This window comes from Pelodiscus sinensis, chromosome 10 (genome assembly GCF_049634645.1).
Source record: "Pelodiscus sinensis isolate JC-2024 chromosome 10, ASM4963464v1, whole genome shotgun sequence".
Classification (NCBI taxonomy): Eukaryota; Metazoa; Chordata; order Testudines; family Trionychidae; genus Pelodiscus; species Pelodiscus sinensis.
In genome coordinates, this window is record NC_134720.1 from 38955268 (window position 1) to 38974216 (window position 18949).

At 44.4% G+C, this 18949-nt stretch overlaps 1 protein-coding gene across 1 annotated transcript in view; it reads right to left on the bottom strand.

The window, feature by feature from the left end:
* Positions 1-18949, bottom strand: part of SLC7A14 (solute carrier family 7 member 14) — an 85160-nt gene that overhangs the window by 12095 nt on the left and 54116 nt on the right. The window contains exons 3-6 of the mRNA XM_075937935.1: positions 13256-13492; positions 8342-8559; positions 2415-2561; positions 1298-1506 (exon numbers count right to left, since the gene is read on the bottom strand). Coding sequence (XP_075794050.1) covers positions 1298-1506; positions 2415-2561; positions 8342-8559; positions 13256-13492 — 811 coding nt within the window. The remainder of the gene's footprint in view (positions 1-1297; positions 1507-2414; positions 2562-8341; positions 8560-13255; positions 13493-18949) is intronic.

Below are 18949 nucleotides of genomic sequence, written 5' to 3' on the forward strand. Positions count from 1 at the left end.
TAAAGTCAATGGAAGATCTCCCATTGACTTCACTGGGTTTTGGATTGCGACCTAACCAATGTTCCCTCTAGTCTTTTCCATTCATGTGCAGAATACATTTTTATCTGCACTGAGGCATGTGCAAATGTGCACCACCAATAGAAACACAAACCTAGCTGTGGGTGCTTTGCTAATCAGCTGGGTGGCATTTGAATCTCCCCTGAGTGGCCTTACAAGCGTACAATGTGCAGGGAACAGTGTTCCTAACTCATTGTAAATTCAAAGTGCAAATTCAAAGCTCTGCAGTGCAAGTATTTTATAGTAAAGGTGCTGTGTCAAATGGAATATATTTAATTCTCAGACACAGTAGAAGTATTACTCCTTTTCTTTTATAAAACAAGCAAACACAAAGTTTGCTACAGGTTTTACAATCTAGATGTGAGTTTATTTTAGGGAAAATACATAGATGTAATTTCTGTACAATTCTGGCTGTTTCTTTTATTCTCTTTTCTATGAAAAAAAACCCAGATTGCATTTCTCAGTGGGGGAAAGGTATCTGTAATAAGGTTGGTATAATTTAAGTCACTGTGCTGAGTAATGGGCCAGGAACATTTCAGGCAATTTTTAACATGCCTTTTTGGAAAAAAGCAAAAGTCTTACATCAAAGTGTGGTTTTGGCCTTTATACATTTACTTGGAGAGTAGTTAGTTAGTTAGTTAGTTAGTTTTTTTAGTAGATGGGTTATTGTCCATTTAATCTTCTGTGTGTAAGCAGGACCCGGTCATTTTGACCATGCAAGGCACAGGGATGTGCTACTCTTATTTAGACTATTCACTTCACCCTCATATCTGCAGACACACATTTCCGATGTAAACTCTAACATCAGCTAATGCACTTGTAGATCCCACCTGATTTCCCAGATTATATGCTCTGATTTGTGCTCACATTTCCAGTTGCTGATTTTTAAGCTGATTTCGCATTGCCCCAGTGTTCCATCCAGTGGCAGGAGATGGCTCTCAGAGCATGTGGAAGAGTGGATTGAGAGTACTCCCACGCGATTCCCTTCCCCTGTTAGAACTTCGGAGAAGGATTCCTAGCAGACCTGTGCTGCTGGGAAGCTTTCTCAAGGTATCACTGCTTCTCAGCTGTTGCAGCTTTCTGGCTATTTGCTCACATACATGCTAAAAGAGAAATGCAACCTTGCAAATGAGAGGTTCCCATAGGAAAGATGAAATGACCGGCAGGTCATTTTTAACATAAACTCACATCACAAAGTGCCAAGGGGATAAAAAGAAATGACAGCAAAAGCGTGACTCACCTGAAGAGCAGCCCATCACCAGCCATGGCATAAATGACCCTAGGCATTGGGAAAAGGGAGCCTAGCAAGCTCACTGTCAATCCCGCTACAGATCCAATGGCGACAACGAATTTAGCGGCATAGAATCCCCGGGCTACAAACATTTCCATCAAAGGGGACTCGGTATCAATGGCAGAGTAGGGCACCATGAGAGTTAAGATAACACTCACCTATCAAGACAAAAGAAGACACCAGGGTAGCAGTACCGAGGATTGTACATTACCACAGCAAATATTTCTGCCAAGAATCCACAATGGACGAGGTCAATTTCTCATGATGAAGGTCAGAAATATTTCAAATGTGGTTTCAGAAATGGTTGCGCTTCTTATGTTTATTATACAACCTACTTAAATCATTATGTGCAAAGGACAAAATATATTCTTACTGCAGAGCAATTATCCGAATGCAGAGTAACTGAAGGGACTTGGCTGGTAATTGCCATGATGAAAGAAAGAGGCTAACCTGGTGGCCTTTGGATAGGTTTTGGCTAAACAGTCAGAACAACATTTCCCCCTCTCTGACTCATTCAATTTTGTTCCATTACCCTGAATACAGATGCACCTTTATTTGAATGCAGAGAAACAGAACAATGCTTCTGCCATTTCTATGCTTGCCACCCACACCTGTTACTGCCTGTGATCTATGATCTGTGCTGCCTTGGGCAGCAGCCTAAATTTGTAGTGGGAATGGCTCCTCTTCCAAAGATATAGCTTGGGGAATGTGTCTTGTTGCTCTGTTTTGTTTTGCTTTGCTGGAGTCTTCCACACTGACCTCCCCTTTGTGTCAGATGATGTAGATTATGCCGGGGGGAAGGGGGGGGGGAAGACGGTCTGTCACATGTTCCATGTAACCTGCACAGGAAATGGGATCCCCATCAGAATGAAACTATCTGCTTGAAAACAACAGGCTGGGAGATCAAAGGGCACTGATGTAGTCAAACACATCCACGGCTGATGTAGGCGTGCACATCTACCAGAGCAGGAAACATTTAGTATATGATCTCACTGGCACATTATCTCACTAAAGAAAGCAGCACAAAAGCCATTGTGGAGATATGTTTTATGTAGTGGGTACTTACAGATACGTATGCTGTCAGGCACGTGATCAATGAAGCTGTGATCGCGTAGGGAATGGAGGTGTTGGGACTCTTAGCTTCTTCTCCTGTGGTGGCGATTATGTCAAAGCCGATAAAGGCATAAAAACAAGTAGCTGCACCTTTGAGCACCTGCACGGATAATTGACTTAATCAACTGTATGAAGGAAAACTGGTAGGATGAGCCATGGCTCCTTGTGCTTTCCCTCCCCCTGCTCCCATCAAGGGCTGGAGGATCTGCTTTACTTTTACAGGGGGGTGAAGACAGAAGATGCACCAGAGCTGTGGAGGCCTCCAGTAACAGCTAGGGAGTAGTTCCATTACCCACCCAGTGGCCTATAGGGGAGGCTTTCACTTAATACTTCCTCCTACCATATTTCCCAATGCCGAGCTGAATTATTCCTCCTGGGGAGTGGATTTTGGCTTTTGCAGGAAACTGAATTCAGTGTCTATTGAACCAAATTCAACTCCCCCCTCCCATAATGAGTGTGGAAGTCAATAAGCCCATGTAAAGCAAGGCACATGTGGCTCAGAGTGAATCTAAGTTTTCAGACATGGAGGCTTAAGATAGGGAGCCTAGTTTTAGTTCATCTGAACTTTTGGACACTAATGACTGATCTGAGTGCCCAAACTGAGCACTCTGATTTGGGGTCTGCACCCAGGAGAACCAAGAACCTGATGATTTAATCTAGTGCTTCTACTTCAACATGGATCTTGAACGTCATGCCACATAACGAAATATCTAGAAATAAAAGAGCCTTTAATGACATTAAAACAAAAAAGTTAAACCAGGAGATCCACTGGATTTGAGAGAATGCAGCCCTTGGAAGGGGAGGGAGCCCTGTGTCATTTGCAGGCTAGTGGAGTTTGGATTATCACCAAACAAAGGGAATTTGCAACTTGCGAATGCTTGACACAGATCAGTAGTTATGCAGCCCCTGAATCCGTTGACAGATCCTGATAGTGATAGATGAGATAATTAACTAGTTTTACATAGTCACTTGCTTTCATGCGATTAAGAGTCCAAATCTGATTAAATTGATAGGGCTGTGTAACATTCTCATACATTACATATTAGCAAACTTTTTAATGTGACGGCAAAATGTGCTATTAGATAGACCAGAATAGATGTAAATCAGATGTGTTATCTCACTAAAAAACATGTTTTGGCTGTAAACTGCTGATGGGCTAGCAGCACCCACTGGGAATCCTTGGATAAAGAATTAATTGTACTGTTTAAATATTTTGTGTTTTTTTCTTTGATAACTGTCTTTGATAACATTGTATATTTAATCTTGAAACAAACACTGAAACGTGCAATGGCTGAGAATTACATAAATGGCAGGTGGCAAATCAAACTGAAAGCAGCTCTTAATTTAAATACAGAAGTAGAAATAATTGCTGTGGCTTTCTGTAAGGTATTCTATGCAAGACAGACCATTAAGGTAGTGTTGGTATCTGAGGCTTAGTCTACCACAGGCCATAGATCTAAGTTATGCACCTTCAACTATGTGAATAAAGCAGCTGAAGTTGACGTACTTAGATCTACTTACCACAGTGCCTTCACTGCAGAGAGTCAAGAGCAGACCCTCTCCCATTGACTCCACGTATGTTTCTTGTTCCGGTGAAGTACTGGAATCGATGGGATAGTGCTTGGCAGTTGATTTATTGTGTCTATACTAGACACGATAAATCGACCCCCATTGGATTGATTGCTGCCCATTGATCCTGAGGGTAATGTAGTCATGCCCTCAGTTAGACACAAGAAGTGGGTTGGTTTGCAATGTATATGTATTACACATAGAGGCTACATCTAGACTGGCATGATTTTCCAGAAATGCTTTTAACGGAAAAGTTTTCTGTTAAAAGCATTTTTGGAAAAGAACGTCTAGATTGGCACGGATGCTTTTCCGCAAAAGCACTTTTTGCGGAAAAGCGTCCATGCCAATCTGGACACGCTTTTGCGCAAAAAAGCCCCGATCGCCATTTTCGCGATCGGGGCTTTTTTGTGGAAAACAAATCTCAGCTGTCTACACTGGCCGTCTTGCGCAAAACTTTTGCGCAAAAGGGACTTTTGCCCGAATGGGAGCGGCATAGTATTTCCGCAAAAAGCACTGATTTCTTACAGTTGGAAGTCTGTGCTTTTGCGGAAATTCAAGCGGCCAGTGTAGACAGCTGGCAAATTTTTCTGGAAAAGCGGCTGATTTTCCGGAAAAACTGGCCAGTCTAGACACAGCCACTAGTATGTTATACATTAATTTATATAATCTATTTAGCATTTAAGCCTAATTTAAATCCTATTTTAAAGAACTTAATTGATGCAGAGGCCTTATGTGGCCCTCTGTACAAGAGTGAATTTCATGCTAAACACAGCCACTGCATGATTATTTTTACAAAAGTTGAACTTTGGGACCAATTCTAGGCTGATCCAAAATCCATTTAAATTAATGGGAAGGCTCCCTTTGACTTCAATGGGCTTAGATCAAGCCCCTTTATCCCTTTAAATTTTGTACTTTTGCCCTGAGTCTTTCATAGGTTTGAATACAAGAGAAATGGCTGTTTTTTCTATTTCTCTTTTGTTTATTGTTCCTAATATGTGGTGTAAAAAGGCCAAGCAGCTTCAAAAGATAAATGCAATATATTCTCTCAAGGAGGCTTCTTTCTTCCCTTTAGGTTTTATCTAGCAAAAAATATTGATTTATTTAAGAAAAGAGGAAGCAAAAACATCAGACAGCCCAGGATCTGCTCTTATAACCAAGAATCTTGGTTTACTTTACTTTCCTGCTTATTTTTCTGAACAAAACCTTATGGGGTTGAGCAGTGTAACTCTAAGATATTATCTTGGGCTTAGTCCAGACAAGATATTTTCAGTCTCTGCTCATCCTTGGATAAAAACCAGTTCAAGCAGGCTGAAAAAGCCAAATCTGTCCAAATTCTCAGTAAGCTTTGAGCTAACATCCGTAGAATAAGCACTGGCAGGTGGCATTATGAAGTGAACAAAACAAACAGTTTAGAACATTTTTACTGAAGACCAACCAAAACAAATAACAGTCTGTTTCCCCTCTTTATAGAAACTGTGCTAGCCTCGCCCTGAGCTCCTTTTCTATCCATGGCTACTGTATGATGTTATAACATTATAACAATATAATATTTCAAATGGTTGGCTCTGGAGCTTAGAACTATGGGTACGTCTACACTAGCCCCCTAGTTTGAACTAGGGAGGCTAATGAGGGTGACCGAAATTGCAAATGACGTGTGGGATTTAAATATCCCACACTTCATTAGCATGTTCCCGGGCGCTTGCCATTTTGAAAATTGACAAGCCCGGAAGAACTGCCTGCATCTACACATGGCAGAGAAGGGCGATTCCGAAATAAACTCCTTACTTGGAATTAAGGTTTAAAACACATGAGGTTAATTCGAAGTAAGGGGTTTATTTCAGAACAGCCCTTCTCTGCCGTGTGTAGACACGGGCAGTTCCTCCGGGCTTGTCAATTTCCAAAATGGCAACCGCCCGGGAACATGCTAATGAAGCATGGGATATTTAAATCCCGCTCTTCATTTGCAATTTCGGTCGCCCGCATTAGCCACTGTAGTTCGAACTGGGGGCTAGTGTAGACATACCCTAAGAAAAAGTTCTAAGATTGGTCTGATGGAGTGAAGGAAGACTGGATCACAAGTCACTTTTTCAAAGATGGGCAAATGTTGTTTGGGGTTTGGTTATGTAGCTGCAAAAAGGGTTGGGATCTAGATCCCAGAGTAGCCCAGCTCACCACATTGAGCAGGGAGCAGTGTTTCAGTAAAACACCGTGGCTGTGTCTAGACTGGCCAGTTTTTCCGGAAAATCAACCGCTTTTCCAGAAAAACTTGCCAGCTGTCTACACTGGCCACTTGAATTTCCGCAAAAGCACTGACTTCCTACTATAAGAAATCAGTGCTTTTTGCGGAAATACTATGCTGCTCCCGTTCGGGCAAAAGTCCCTTTTGCGCAAACTTTTGCGCAAAAGGGCCAGTGTAGACAGCTGAGATTTGTTTTCCGCAAAAAAGCCCTGATTGTGAAAATGGCGATTGGGGCTTTTTTGTGCAAAAGCGCGTCTAGATTGGCACGGATGCTTTTCCGCAAAAAGTGCTTTTGCGGAAAAGTGTCCGTGCCAATCTAGACGCTCTGTTCCGAAAATGCTTTTAACGGAAAACTTTTCTGTTAAAAGTATTTCCGGAAAATCATGCCAGTCTAGACATAGCCCTTGGGTGTAAAAGGGTCAAAAGCACTTAAGTCACTCAGGAGACTGGTTTCCATTAAAACTCAATGTGATTTAGGTTCCTAAATCATGTAGGCACGTTGGAAAATGATTCTGTTCAGCTCATTTCTATCAGTCTAGTTGTTTCAGGTGGGTTAGGGTTTGGTCTCTGGATGAGAGCTGGGACCTGGATTCTGTATGATTTGGACTCCCAGGGTTTGAGGGGGTTTGGAAGAATGGTCCCAGTTTTGGCTCATTTTTAATTCTTTTTGAAAGTCCCTCTGTTATTGCTCTGTAATTCTGTCTCTGGGCGGTCAGTATACAGCAGCCCTTTGGAGAGCTCAGATAGCTCCCTCTCCACTGCCATCCTGGTTTCCCCTCTTTCTCAGATATAATCAGAGTACAATACCTCAACTGCTCTTGTTTACCTGTGCTCCACCTCCGCAGACAGTGGATAACCCGTTTATGGCTATGTCTATACTGCTGCCTTTTGTCGGCAGAGACAATGCAAATGAAGCACTCATTAGCATTTCTCACGCTCTCGTTTGCATAGTCTCTGCCGAACCTTTTTGCAGAAGAGGTTTTTGCGCAAAAACAAGCAGTGTAGACAGGGCTGTTTTGCGCAAAAAAACCCTTTTGCGCAAGATCCTGTATTCCTCCTTTTTTGAGGCATAAGGGATCTTGCCAAAAGGGATTTTTGTGCAAAATGGCCCCGTCTACACTGCTTGTTTTTGTGCAAAAACCTCTTCTGCAAAAAGGATCGGAAGAGACTATGCAAATGAGAGCGTGAGAAATGCTAATGAGTGCGTCATTTGCATTGCCTCTGCCGACAAATTCCTGCAGTGTGGACGTAGCACCTTTCAGGCCTCTCCACATGGCCCATAAGTCAGGAGAGGAAACCAAGGTGCTTTCTAAGGGCTTGTCTCCACTACATGGCAGATTGACACTGTCGTGATCGATCCACCAGCAGTTGATTTATTATGTCCCATGATAAATGGACCTCTGAGTGATCACCTGTTTACTACTGTGCTCCAGGAGGAGAAGAGTAGACAGAGTAACTGGAGAGCAGCCCCTATAAACCTTATCCTTTGTAAGACACCATGGTAAGTATGTCAACTTCAGCTGTGCTCTTTGCATACCTGAAGTTGTGTATCTTAGATCAAGAGGGGAGGGGAGGGGAAGGGAGGCCTCACGTAGACTAGGCCTAGAATGAAGCAGGGGAGGGGAAGGTGACTAAAGATTTCAGTTGTTCTATAACTTGAAGGTAATATGGGCCAGTGACTAGGGCCCTGGACTAGATGTCAGTTCACATAGATTCTATTCCAAGTTCTGCCATTGACCTGCTGTTTGTGACATTGGGCAGCTTGCTTTACCCCCATTGCTTCTCCCACTCTTTTGTCTGTTGCGTTTGTGTTAGACTATTGCTCCTCTGAGCAGGAACTCTCTCTTGGTATGGATGTGTACAGATGGTGTCTAGCATACTGGGGCTCTGATCTCAGTTGGGGCCTTAATGTGCTACTGTAATACAAATAAATACTGAAGACCTGCTAGCATGGCAGATAGGAATTGGACTGGTGCTGGTTATACGGTGTGGGACTTCTGTGGGCAGCTAGAATGCTTCAGTTGAAGGCTGCTGCTGACCATCGCTTACCAGATTGTGTGTAAGACACTTACCCCAGACCATCCAAATGGCAAGAACTGCCCTTCAGACCAGTTGTCACCATTGACAAAGACAAGCCCAGCAACTATGATGAAGATCCATACTGCCAGGTTAATTGCATTGAGCACGTTGTTAAATCCCACAGAGTTCTTCACCCCCATGGCGACAATGATGGTTACAATGACCGCAATAGCCAAAGCGAGAAGATCTGGATATGATTCTTCTCCATTCCCTATATAAACAAAACAAACTGTATGTGTAACTTTTCAACCACAGCGAAAGAGAGAGAGAGAGAGAGAGAGAGAGAGAGGACCTCAGGAAAATCCCCTCCCCTGTCTTCTTTAATCTTAATGCAAAGGCTTACCAGTTATCAATAGTTAATGTGCACCTTGCCCTGGTTTTGAGGCACAAATTCAAAGCACCTCTCTTACATTAGCCATGATACATTTCAAAGATGTTCAGTTCCCAGGCTTTAAGGCATAAAATAATTGCTAGCTAGGGTCAGGAAGACATTTTCCCCCATTACACAGAATGGCACAACTAGGTGCCTTGAAATATTTTATCACCTTTCTGGGAAGGATTTTGTAGGAACCAACATACTGGACTATTGGTCTCTTCTGAGTACAGCATTGCCTATGTTTCCATGCCCAGAGCTCTCAGTTGTGTGTCAAATTGTTTACTGTTAATGGATTGTCATTTTTCTTTTAGAAGAAAGGCCCCAGCCTCCATTTTTTTGCCCTGAAGTCAAAGGGAATTTTGGGTGAGCAAAGAATGAAAGATCATGTCCTAAATTATATAAGATGCCTCCATTTTCCAATATTGCCAAGTCATACAGTTCTGCCAGCCTCAAACTAAAGATGAATCAAATATTAATTTTGTAAGACGCATATATCAGAACTGGGATCAACTGCTACTCAGTAGCATTAGCCACAGAGACATGTTGGGGCAAATCGGGGAAATCAAGCACAAATTAGACAAATCAGGGAAATCAAGGAAACTAGCAAGAGGTTACTAGATGCTTGTGTTATGGGCAGCTGGTTGGTCCCAGCAGACGGAAATCTAGACAGTGATAATGAAAAGTGGCTCTGAACTGTTCTTGTCTGCAAAAGCCATGTTGCTGAATCCCTAAACCCTCCACAGCAGCAACAGACAACCTAGGTTAGTGAGTTGTTTGCGCGAGTGGCCACCCTTCATCTCGGGGGGTCGACAGTTCAACATTGTAACCAAGAAGGTCTCCTGGGATAGGGTAATTTTGCTAATTACACTTGTGTACTTAGAATTTGCGATGTATGTCGAATGACTGGATGCAGAAGGAGCAGGCGCAGTCAGCATTGTGTGCAATCAGCACACACCTCCCTTCCCATGAGCATTGCTTTAGTAATACTGGTCGGAAAACAAAATGTCTTGCAGGCCACACGTAGAACCCTGATGGGCGAGGTGGGCAGGTTGCCCACCACTACTCCATGGGCTTTACAGACTGCCCTCTGTGTTTGAGTGACTCTGCACTGGCAATAGCAGGGAATGTAAAATTAAACAGCATAATGTATATATTGTGATTTAGCTTTAAAAACTGCCATTGGCTCGGTGCTCATTTCATTACAGATAGAGCCCATATGATTAACTAGGAATTGGGGTCTGGAGAAGTTGCTTTGATTGCCAGCCTGCTAACACGGCATCTATGCATGTACTCTCCCACCTGCTGCTGCACTAGATTGGAAGTATATTGCTTCAGCTAGGAGGTATCTTTATCAACATCTGTGTATCTATGACAGGCACTCCCCTGAAATCATGTAGTGTCCGTATACCACAGTAGTCAGAGAGAACTTTAGCAAAGACAGAGGATGAAACACAGGGGCTACGTCTACACTGGTGGCTTCTTGCTCAAGAACAGATATTCTTGTGCAAAAACTTGCCAGGTGTCTACACTGCACGTGCGTTCTTGCGCAAGTAAATTTGCAGTCTAGCGTCGGAAAACAGGGCTTCTTTCAGAAGAGTTATTCCTCTTCTCACGAGGAATAAGCCCTCTTGCGCAAGAGGGCAGTGTAGACAGGCAACGTGCGCAAGAAACCCCTATGGCTAAAATGGCCATCAGAGCTTTCTTGCTCAAGAGAGTGTGCACACTGCCATAGTGATAGAGATGCAGCCGTGATGGATTTCCATTCCAAACGGCATCTCTATCACTATTCTACATGCAAGGCACTGCATGTAGCTGTTTTGAATGGAAATCCATCTACCAGACACACTGCCATAGATGCTCTTGCGCAAAAGCACATCTCTTGTACAAAAGCACATGCCAGTGTAGATGCTTTGTGGAAGACTTTTTGTGCTAGAACTCTTCCGCCAAACAGTTCTTGTGCAAGAAGCTGCCAGTGTAGACGTAGCCCCTTGTTTTCCATCCAATAGGTGTACATTAGAGTTGGGCTCAGTCAGAAGCCCCAGACTATTTTTCTGCCCAAATTTCAGGGAAGTTCCACTCCAGTTCCCAACTTCACCACTTGAGCCCATCTATAACACTTGATTGAAACAAGCCAATCTTTGAGACTGTTTGCATTTGAAGCAAAACTTGCTGCTTCAAACCCATTACTAGTACCGCTAAAGTGATTTATTTTGGCCCCTCTGATTGCGTCAAAGAATGCTCCCTCCAGCCAACCAGTATTTTCCAGTTGTGTCACCATATGGGAAATGCCTCAGGGATAAGGGAGCCATGCTACAAATTCTGTCACTAGCACAGGACAAAACAGACTACAGAATTGTGTGGAAAGAGCAGAATGATGAAGACTGGAAACACCAGTTCTTGATCAAACAGGGCAGCAAGAAGGATGAGCGGCAACTGGATCATGTGCTGTATATCTCAATAGCTTTGATCAGGAGAGTGCAGGACAGTGCCTGTCTATGGGTCAAGACTTCTTTGCTACAGTAAGCCTTAGTCTGTAGATCATGTTTCCCGGAGACATTTTCCTCACTGGCAACCACAGGGCTTTCACAAACACTATGCCCTTTGGAGTCGATCCCCAGACTGCTTGGCTTTTTAAATCCTATCTTCACTTTTACACTGTGGTTTTGTGTCTTTTTAAACTGTCTTGTCTCTGGTCAGCATCCCATGTGTATCAGCAGGAGAGAGTCCCTGTGTGAATGAAGGGATTAGCAACAGGATTTCGATACAGTCACTCACAAAGGTCCCACCCTCATGAGCCATTGAGGAATTAACAGGCGCCCACTTCCAGTTGTGTCTGCATTAAAGGCCTGATTTTGCAAAGTAAGATTTCAGCGGAAAATGAAGGAGCTCAGCATCTTGCAAGATTAGGCCTTAGGTGAGGAGAGGGTACTCAACAGGATTGGTTGGCATTTTCAGACATCCCTCCTGAAAACCCACAGCTCATAAGATGATCTCATCTAGCAGGAAATCCAGGCATGGATGAGGCATGAACCAGCATTTGTACCCAATTTTCTTCCTAGATGACTATATGCTACAGCAAGCCTTGCTGGGAAGGGTGAGCGAGTTAAAGACAAGTCTTCGTTCCTGGTGTAAAGAGGGAATGGGACTTGGCTGGCTCCCCTGTAGTTAAGGCTTTGTGATCCCCTGCTGTTGGGAAGGTGAAGAGAGTCAAAGGAAGGACAGCACTGGGATAAGAAAGCTCTCCAAGGCTGGGGACCTGGTCAGGGCTGGTGTGGTTCCCTGCTGGGAAGAGAGTCTGGGAAAGATGCTAGGGAGGGCCAAGATGAGGTAGGGGAAGTTGTATGCAAAGAGCACTGGGAATTGTGAGTAGGGCAGTTTGGAGGGACCAGAAGAGAGCTGCTGCGTAGTACAGGCCAGGGTCGCAGAGCCTGGGCTCCTTTTCAGTGCTCTTGAGGTGCTGGGAAGCCCCTGAAATGAAGGGAAAGGATTCAGGGAGAAGTTATGGCTTTGTGAGAATGAAGGACGGGTTGGCTCCTGGTACAAGAGGAGAAAGTGATGCCTGTAATCAAGGAACAGGACTTGCAGGTTGCACAGACCCTAGGCAGAGGACAACTGCCCAAGGAGGAAGGGGGATTTGTTTGGGACAGCGATTAACTGGGCTTTGTTTTGAAAGACTTGTGCTTTAGCTATGGGGCCCAAAGGCCCAAACAGCCAGACGAAGGCTCCCTCCTGAGCAGAGAACCAGACCTACAGAAGGGAGGGGATCTTGTGCATGACAGCACACCTGACACCAGAGATGTAAGCTGTCATCTCACACCAGCTCTCTTGGGATGCCTGCAAATCACTCCAATAGCAAGACTGGGTTGCCATTTCAAGCTATACCAACACCAGGGCAGTGAACAGGATCAGAGAGGAGGCTGCATTACATCACCACAACCGTTTCAATTCAAGTTGTAGAGAGGGAGGCAATTCAGCATGTTGAATACCATGCTCAGCACCTTCTTGCCCAACTGAAGAGCAGTATCTGTGCAAACATATGCTCAAACTGGAGCACCGGCTCTGAACACCAATGAGCTGTGAAAGAGTTATGAGCCATCTCCAAAATCTGTCCTGGCCCTTATCCATACAGTGCTCCCACGCAAAACCTAGGAGTTGAACATCACAGGATCAGACCCAATACGCATAATATTTACTGTTTTTTCCACTGTTGCCTTCAGTGTACTAGATTCATAAAGAAGGCACAGTCACTGCCCTAGAGAGCAGACTGAGGCAGAGCTGGGAGACAAAGGATACCGTAAGGGGAGAACAAACAATAAGTAAAGCAGCAAGATGGTCTGTGAGTCTATTCTGAGAACAAAGATTTAGTGGCACCTTATTTTAGGTGATCCCTGGCAGAGGTGAATGGGTAGTAGATAGTGAACAGCACATGTGGTCCTTGTCTGAATTCCAAGGAGATTCCTGTTTTCTTTCAAGCCCCAATTAACACACGTCACAACACATTGCATGAAAAGAGTATTAATCTAAGGCTCACCCAGTCCATTTAAGGTTCCAACACTGTCAACCATCCAACGGCTGATGGTGTGATTTGCCAGGGAGTCAAACATGCTGCTGAGGGCACTTGCACCAGCTGCTGTGCCAATCAGGTACTCCAGGATCAGGTTCCAGCCAATAAAAAATGCCACAAACTCCCCGACTGTCACGTAGCTGTAGGTGTAGGCAGAGCCTGTGGTTTTCGGGACACGCACTCCGAACTCAGCATAACAAACACCTGTTTAGAAAGCACAAATGGCCATGAGAAAATACAGTGTGCAAGACAAGAAGGAGGAAGATAATATGGGCTTTGCAGTGCTCGATTTTTACATGGGTGGTCAGTGTAGGATGGGGAGGGCAATGAATTTTGCTCACATTCCATTCTATAAAGACCGTGGGTGCAGTTACAGACCTTCTGCTGTCAGGCATGCAGGGATTGCTCCTTCCCTAATTCCCACCTATGCAGAAAGGTGTGGGAAGGAGGTTGGGCCACAGCTGCTGGCCTGTACATCAGGAGCATGCTTAGAGTGTTTTGGGCACTGCCAAACGCTATTAGTACAACAGACATAATCCTCCTAGGCAGCTCATTCTGGCCTCTGGAAGGTGTTATTTTGTGTGTATATTTTCAGAAGCTTTAAGGCCAGAAGGGACTCCCAGCAGAAGTCTGACCTGAGCCTAGCACAGGCTAGTTATCTTCACCCAGCTATTCATGTGCTCAGGGATACATGAATGTGCAGTTGTGTGGGCAAAGTAGGAGGCTGGCTAGCCGCTGAACATCTGCAAATACAATCTGTGTACACATATTGGCTGTGTCTTAAAATCAGGAATAAGGGACCTTTCGGAAAAGGCTTTATTTTCTGAAAGATCCCCGTCTAGATTGGCGCTTTTCTCCAGCAAAGCCCCAAGCTGGAAAAAAGCGGCAGCCATGTTTATACAAATGAAGTGGGGGATATTTAAATTCCCGCTTCATTTGCAATTCCGACTTGTCTCATCTGCATCCCTTTTCCGGAAAAGGGGTGCAGTGTAGACACAGCCATTGTGTATGGGTGTGTACACATGCCTAACATGGTCTTTTTAACAGTGTGTGGCAACCCCTGGGAGCTCAGAACCGAGTCCATCCATATGCACTGCTGGCAAAAAGTGCATTGGCACCTGAGATAGATAAAAATTTCCACACATGTTATTCAACCAGACAAAATTAGAATAAAAAAAAAATGAAGAGAAGAAACCAAGTGTTACCCATCTGTCTGGGTGTGGGACAGGATAGCTATGTGAGAACTGGGTAGCAATTTGCAATGTTATCGCTTGTTCTGACAGCGAGTATCTGGGCTGAGGAACAGCTCTCGACCCCGAGTGTCTGTGAGGAGCTGAAAAAGGCTGTGACCCACCAGATATTTGCCAAGCCCAGGTCTTGGCTGCTGCTGGCAGAGTAACAATAGCCTTAGGACTGTTTATATTTGAAGTAAAATATACTTCTTCAAACCCATTGCTAGTACCACTAAAATAATTTATTTTGGCCCCTTTTTAAGTCTGGTGCTTCTCCAGCAGCTTTGGAGGTAACAGGGATCGATCAGTTAAACATTTCTTGCTGTGTTTCAAGAAGACTAATAATTATTATTGTGAGTAAGAGAGAGACAGTGGGGCAAAGGGGTAGTGACAACGACTGAGTAAATTGCGTGAGAACTGAATGACAGTGCATTGCTGTGCTTTATTGAGTGATGACTGAGTGCTAGCCCTGTACAAAACAGCAGAGAATGTGGTCTCTGCCTAGTCTCATGGCCTGATCCTCACAAGGGCTGAGCACCTCAGGCCTGATTATGTCAATAGGGCGGGGTACCCTGCTAAGCAGCAGTGACTCCCTTTGTGCTTGTTCATGGGCATCTGTAAAGGACAGAGAGTGAGAATAAGGAACCATTTTACTCATTTTTCACGCAGTTCCTATGGTGATGACCAATATTCCCTCTAATCTTTTCCATTCATGTGCAGAATACATTTTGTTATGTGTACTGAGGCATGTGCAAATGTGCACCACCAATAGAAACACATGCTGCCAGCGTAGGGCGCTCTGCTCATCAGCTGTGCAGCGTGTGAATCTCTCCTGGGTGGTTGCCCAAGTGCTCAGCTTAGAGGGAACACTGGTAATAACTCTGGCACTGCAGGGGCAAGTTAAGAGAGTCCAGGCCTTTGCCTCAACTATCTAGATTCAGTCAGGATGGTGTAACAGAAGCAATGAAAGTCTTTGTCTCCAAGGGGTAGAAGCATTTTAAGCTGAAAATTAATTTTCTATTTAAAATAAAGAGAGGGAGGATTCCAATGGAAATTTTTTAGACATGCCTAAAAACCAGTTCAAAACACCATCAGCAAACCCACAGATTCCTCCACAAGCTCATGATTCATGCAGCTGTAACCCACACATCTACTGAGTGTAATGTATTGTCACTTTTAGAGGCACTGAGACCACTTACAGAGGGTATGTCTAGATGACATGCCTCTGCCGGCAGAGGCACGTAAATTAGACATACCAACATAGTCAATGAAGCGGGGATTTAAATATCCCCCGCTTCATTAAAATAAAAATGGCCACTGCGTTGTGTTGACTCAGCTGATCATTGGCACAACGTGTCAGTCAAGACGCGGATCGGTCGGCAAGGAAAGCCGTTGTCGACCAATCCCTTATGCCTCGTGAAACGATGTTTACAGAATCGGTTGACAAAGGCTTTCCTTGTCGACCGATCCACGTCTTGACTGCCGTGTTGTGCCAATGATCAGCTGAACTGGCACAACGTGGCAGCCATTTTTATTTTAATGAAGCAGGGGATAGTTAAATCCCCGCTTCATTGACTATGTCAGTATGTCTAATTTCATGTCTCTGCCAGCAGAGGCATGTAGTCTATACATACCTAGAGAGAATAATGAGTCTTCCCTACAACCTTAGCTAAGAGCCAGCTGGCTTTTAGCTCAAGTGGTAGAGGCTCATGCACTAAACTCCAGGGCTACATCTACACTGCAGGCTTTTTGCCCAAGAACTTTCTTGCACAAAAACTTGCAGAGTGTCTACACACGTTCTTGCGCAAGTAAATTTACAGTACAGCGTCGGAAAACAGGGCTTCTTCTGGAAGAGTTATCCTCTCCCCACGAGGAATAAGCCCTCTTGCACAAGAGTTCTTCCACAAGAAGGCAGTGTAGACAGGCAACATGAATTTCTTGCGCAAGAAACCCCTATGGCTAAAATGGCCATCAGAGCTTTCTTGCGCAAGAGAGCGTACACACTACCATGGACACTCTTGCGCAAAAGCACATCTGTTGCTCAAAAGCACATGGCAGTGTGGACACGCTCTTGTGGAAGACCTTTTGCACAAGAACTCTTGCGCAAAACAGTTCTTGCAGAAGAAGCCTGCAGTGTAGACATAGCCCAGAGGTTCCCAGGTTCAATTCTGCCTGTTGGCATTATATGCACATGCCTCCAGAGTTCAAGCCTGTGTCATTCTAACAAGGATTATGATGCTCTGCGGTTTGTAGAGGATTGTTCTTCAGTTCCTCTAATATGGCTAAACTATTACAGACATGCTACACTTTATATACTGTAGCCCTGCTGTTAATTGTGGGTTATTTCAGATGGACCATGTACTGTACCAAAGAAAACAGATGTTTAACTATCAGCTGCCTTGTAACCCAAGAAGAGACCGTGCTTACATAAAGTGGCTCAATATTGCCTGAACAGTATAACAGTGTAGTAGTTTGGTGGAGATAGAATTCTCCCTTCTTCCTCATCCACCCCAAAGTCTTATTCCTGGACTCTATTTCCTGAATAACACTAGCCTTAGCAATATAAAGTACCTATGGGCCTTAGATCTGTGCACAATAATTAACCCAGCTAATCAGTGCCCTGTTTGTGCGTATAAAGGCAGAAATAGTTTAATTGTTTCTATTACAGGCCCTGACTCCTACAGTATGGAGGTGATCTGTGCCTGGTTAAACTGACACCAAGACCTCAGATAGACCAAGATCCTGTGAGAACTAACATCAACTTCAGAAGGATAAAGTCCTTGTTACTAGTAAGTTAGGTGAAAGGATAGGCAGATCCAGAAATGATGAAAAAGCCTGGACAAAGCAGTGTGTGTTAGGTGTCAGTGGGAAGTGGCCTGGATTGGGCTTACTCAGGCCAGTTTCTGTAGGAAGCAAATTCCAGGGGAGAGGGCCTGCTGCTGAGAATGCCCAAGCCCCATCCAGACAAACACAGGTTGAGTGGTGGTCTCTGACCTTTTGTGCTTTGCAGATGGTGACCAGAATGTTGAATATCAAGGAAGGCGTTTAGCTATCAGATGGAACGGAGAGCACAAACATCCGCCTCCAGTACGTGTCCATGGAGAAACAGGGGGTGCACATGTGTCCTCTATGGCAGCAGCCAACTGGCACTCCCACTGACTCAAGGCTATTCTCCCTCTGTTGTGGTGGAGGAGCTGGTCTGAAGCCCACTTAAACTAGCAGCACCGGTGCCTCTCCTGCTGTCAGAACCTTATTGCTGCAGAACATAGACTCATAGACTCATAGACTTTAAGGTCAGAAGGGACCATTATGATCATCTGTCTGACCCCCTGCACAGTGCAGGCCACAGAATCTCACCCACCCACTCCTGGAATAATCCTCTCACCTATATCTCAGATATTGAAGTCCTCAAATAATGGTTTGAAGACCCCAAGATGCAGAGAATCCTCCAGCAAGTGAGCCATGCTCCATGCTACAGAGGAAGGCGAAAAACCTCCAGGGCCTCTACCCTGGAGGAAAATTCCTTCCCGACCCCAAATATGGCGATCAGCTGAACCCTGAGCATGTGGGCAAGACTCACCAGCCAGACACCCAGGAAAAAGTTCTCTATAGTAACTCCTATCATCCCGCCATTGGCCTATTTACCACCGATAGTGAAAGGTCAATTAGTTGCCAAGATCATGTTATCTAATCAAACCATCCCCTTCATAAACCCAACTAGCTTAATCTTGAAGCCAGGTAGGTCTTTTGCCCCCACTACTCCCCAGGAAGGCTGTTCCAAAACGTCACTCCTCTAATGGTTAGAAACCTTCGTCTAATTTCGAGTCTAAACTTCCTGATCACCAGTTTATATCCATTTGTTCTTGTGTCCACATTGATATTGAGCTTAAATAATTCCTCTCCCTTGTATTTATCCCTCTCATATATTTAAAGAGAGCAATCATGTCTCCCCTCAGCCTTCTTTTGGTTAAGGTAAACAAGCCAAGTTCCTTTAGTCTCCTTTCATAAGACACAAGGAGTCCTGTGGCACCTTATAGACTAACTGAAGTGTAGGAGCATAAGCTTTCGTGGGCAAAGACCCACTTCGTCAGATGCATGCCCACGAAAGCTTATGCTCCTACACTTCAGTTAGTCTATAAGGTGCCACAGGACTCCTCACCGCTTTTGCAGATTCAGACTAACACGGCTACCCCTCTGATACTTTCATAAGACAGGTTTTCCATTCCTCGGATCATCCTAGTGATCTTCTTTGAACCTGTTCCAGTTTGAATTCATCCTTCTTAAATATGAGAGACCAGAACTGCACACAGTACTCCAAATGAGGTCTTACCAATGCCTTGTATAACGTCACTAACACCTCCTTATTCCTACTGGAAATACCTCGCCTAATGCATCCCAAGACCATATTAGCCTTTTTCACGGCCATGTC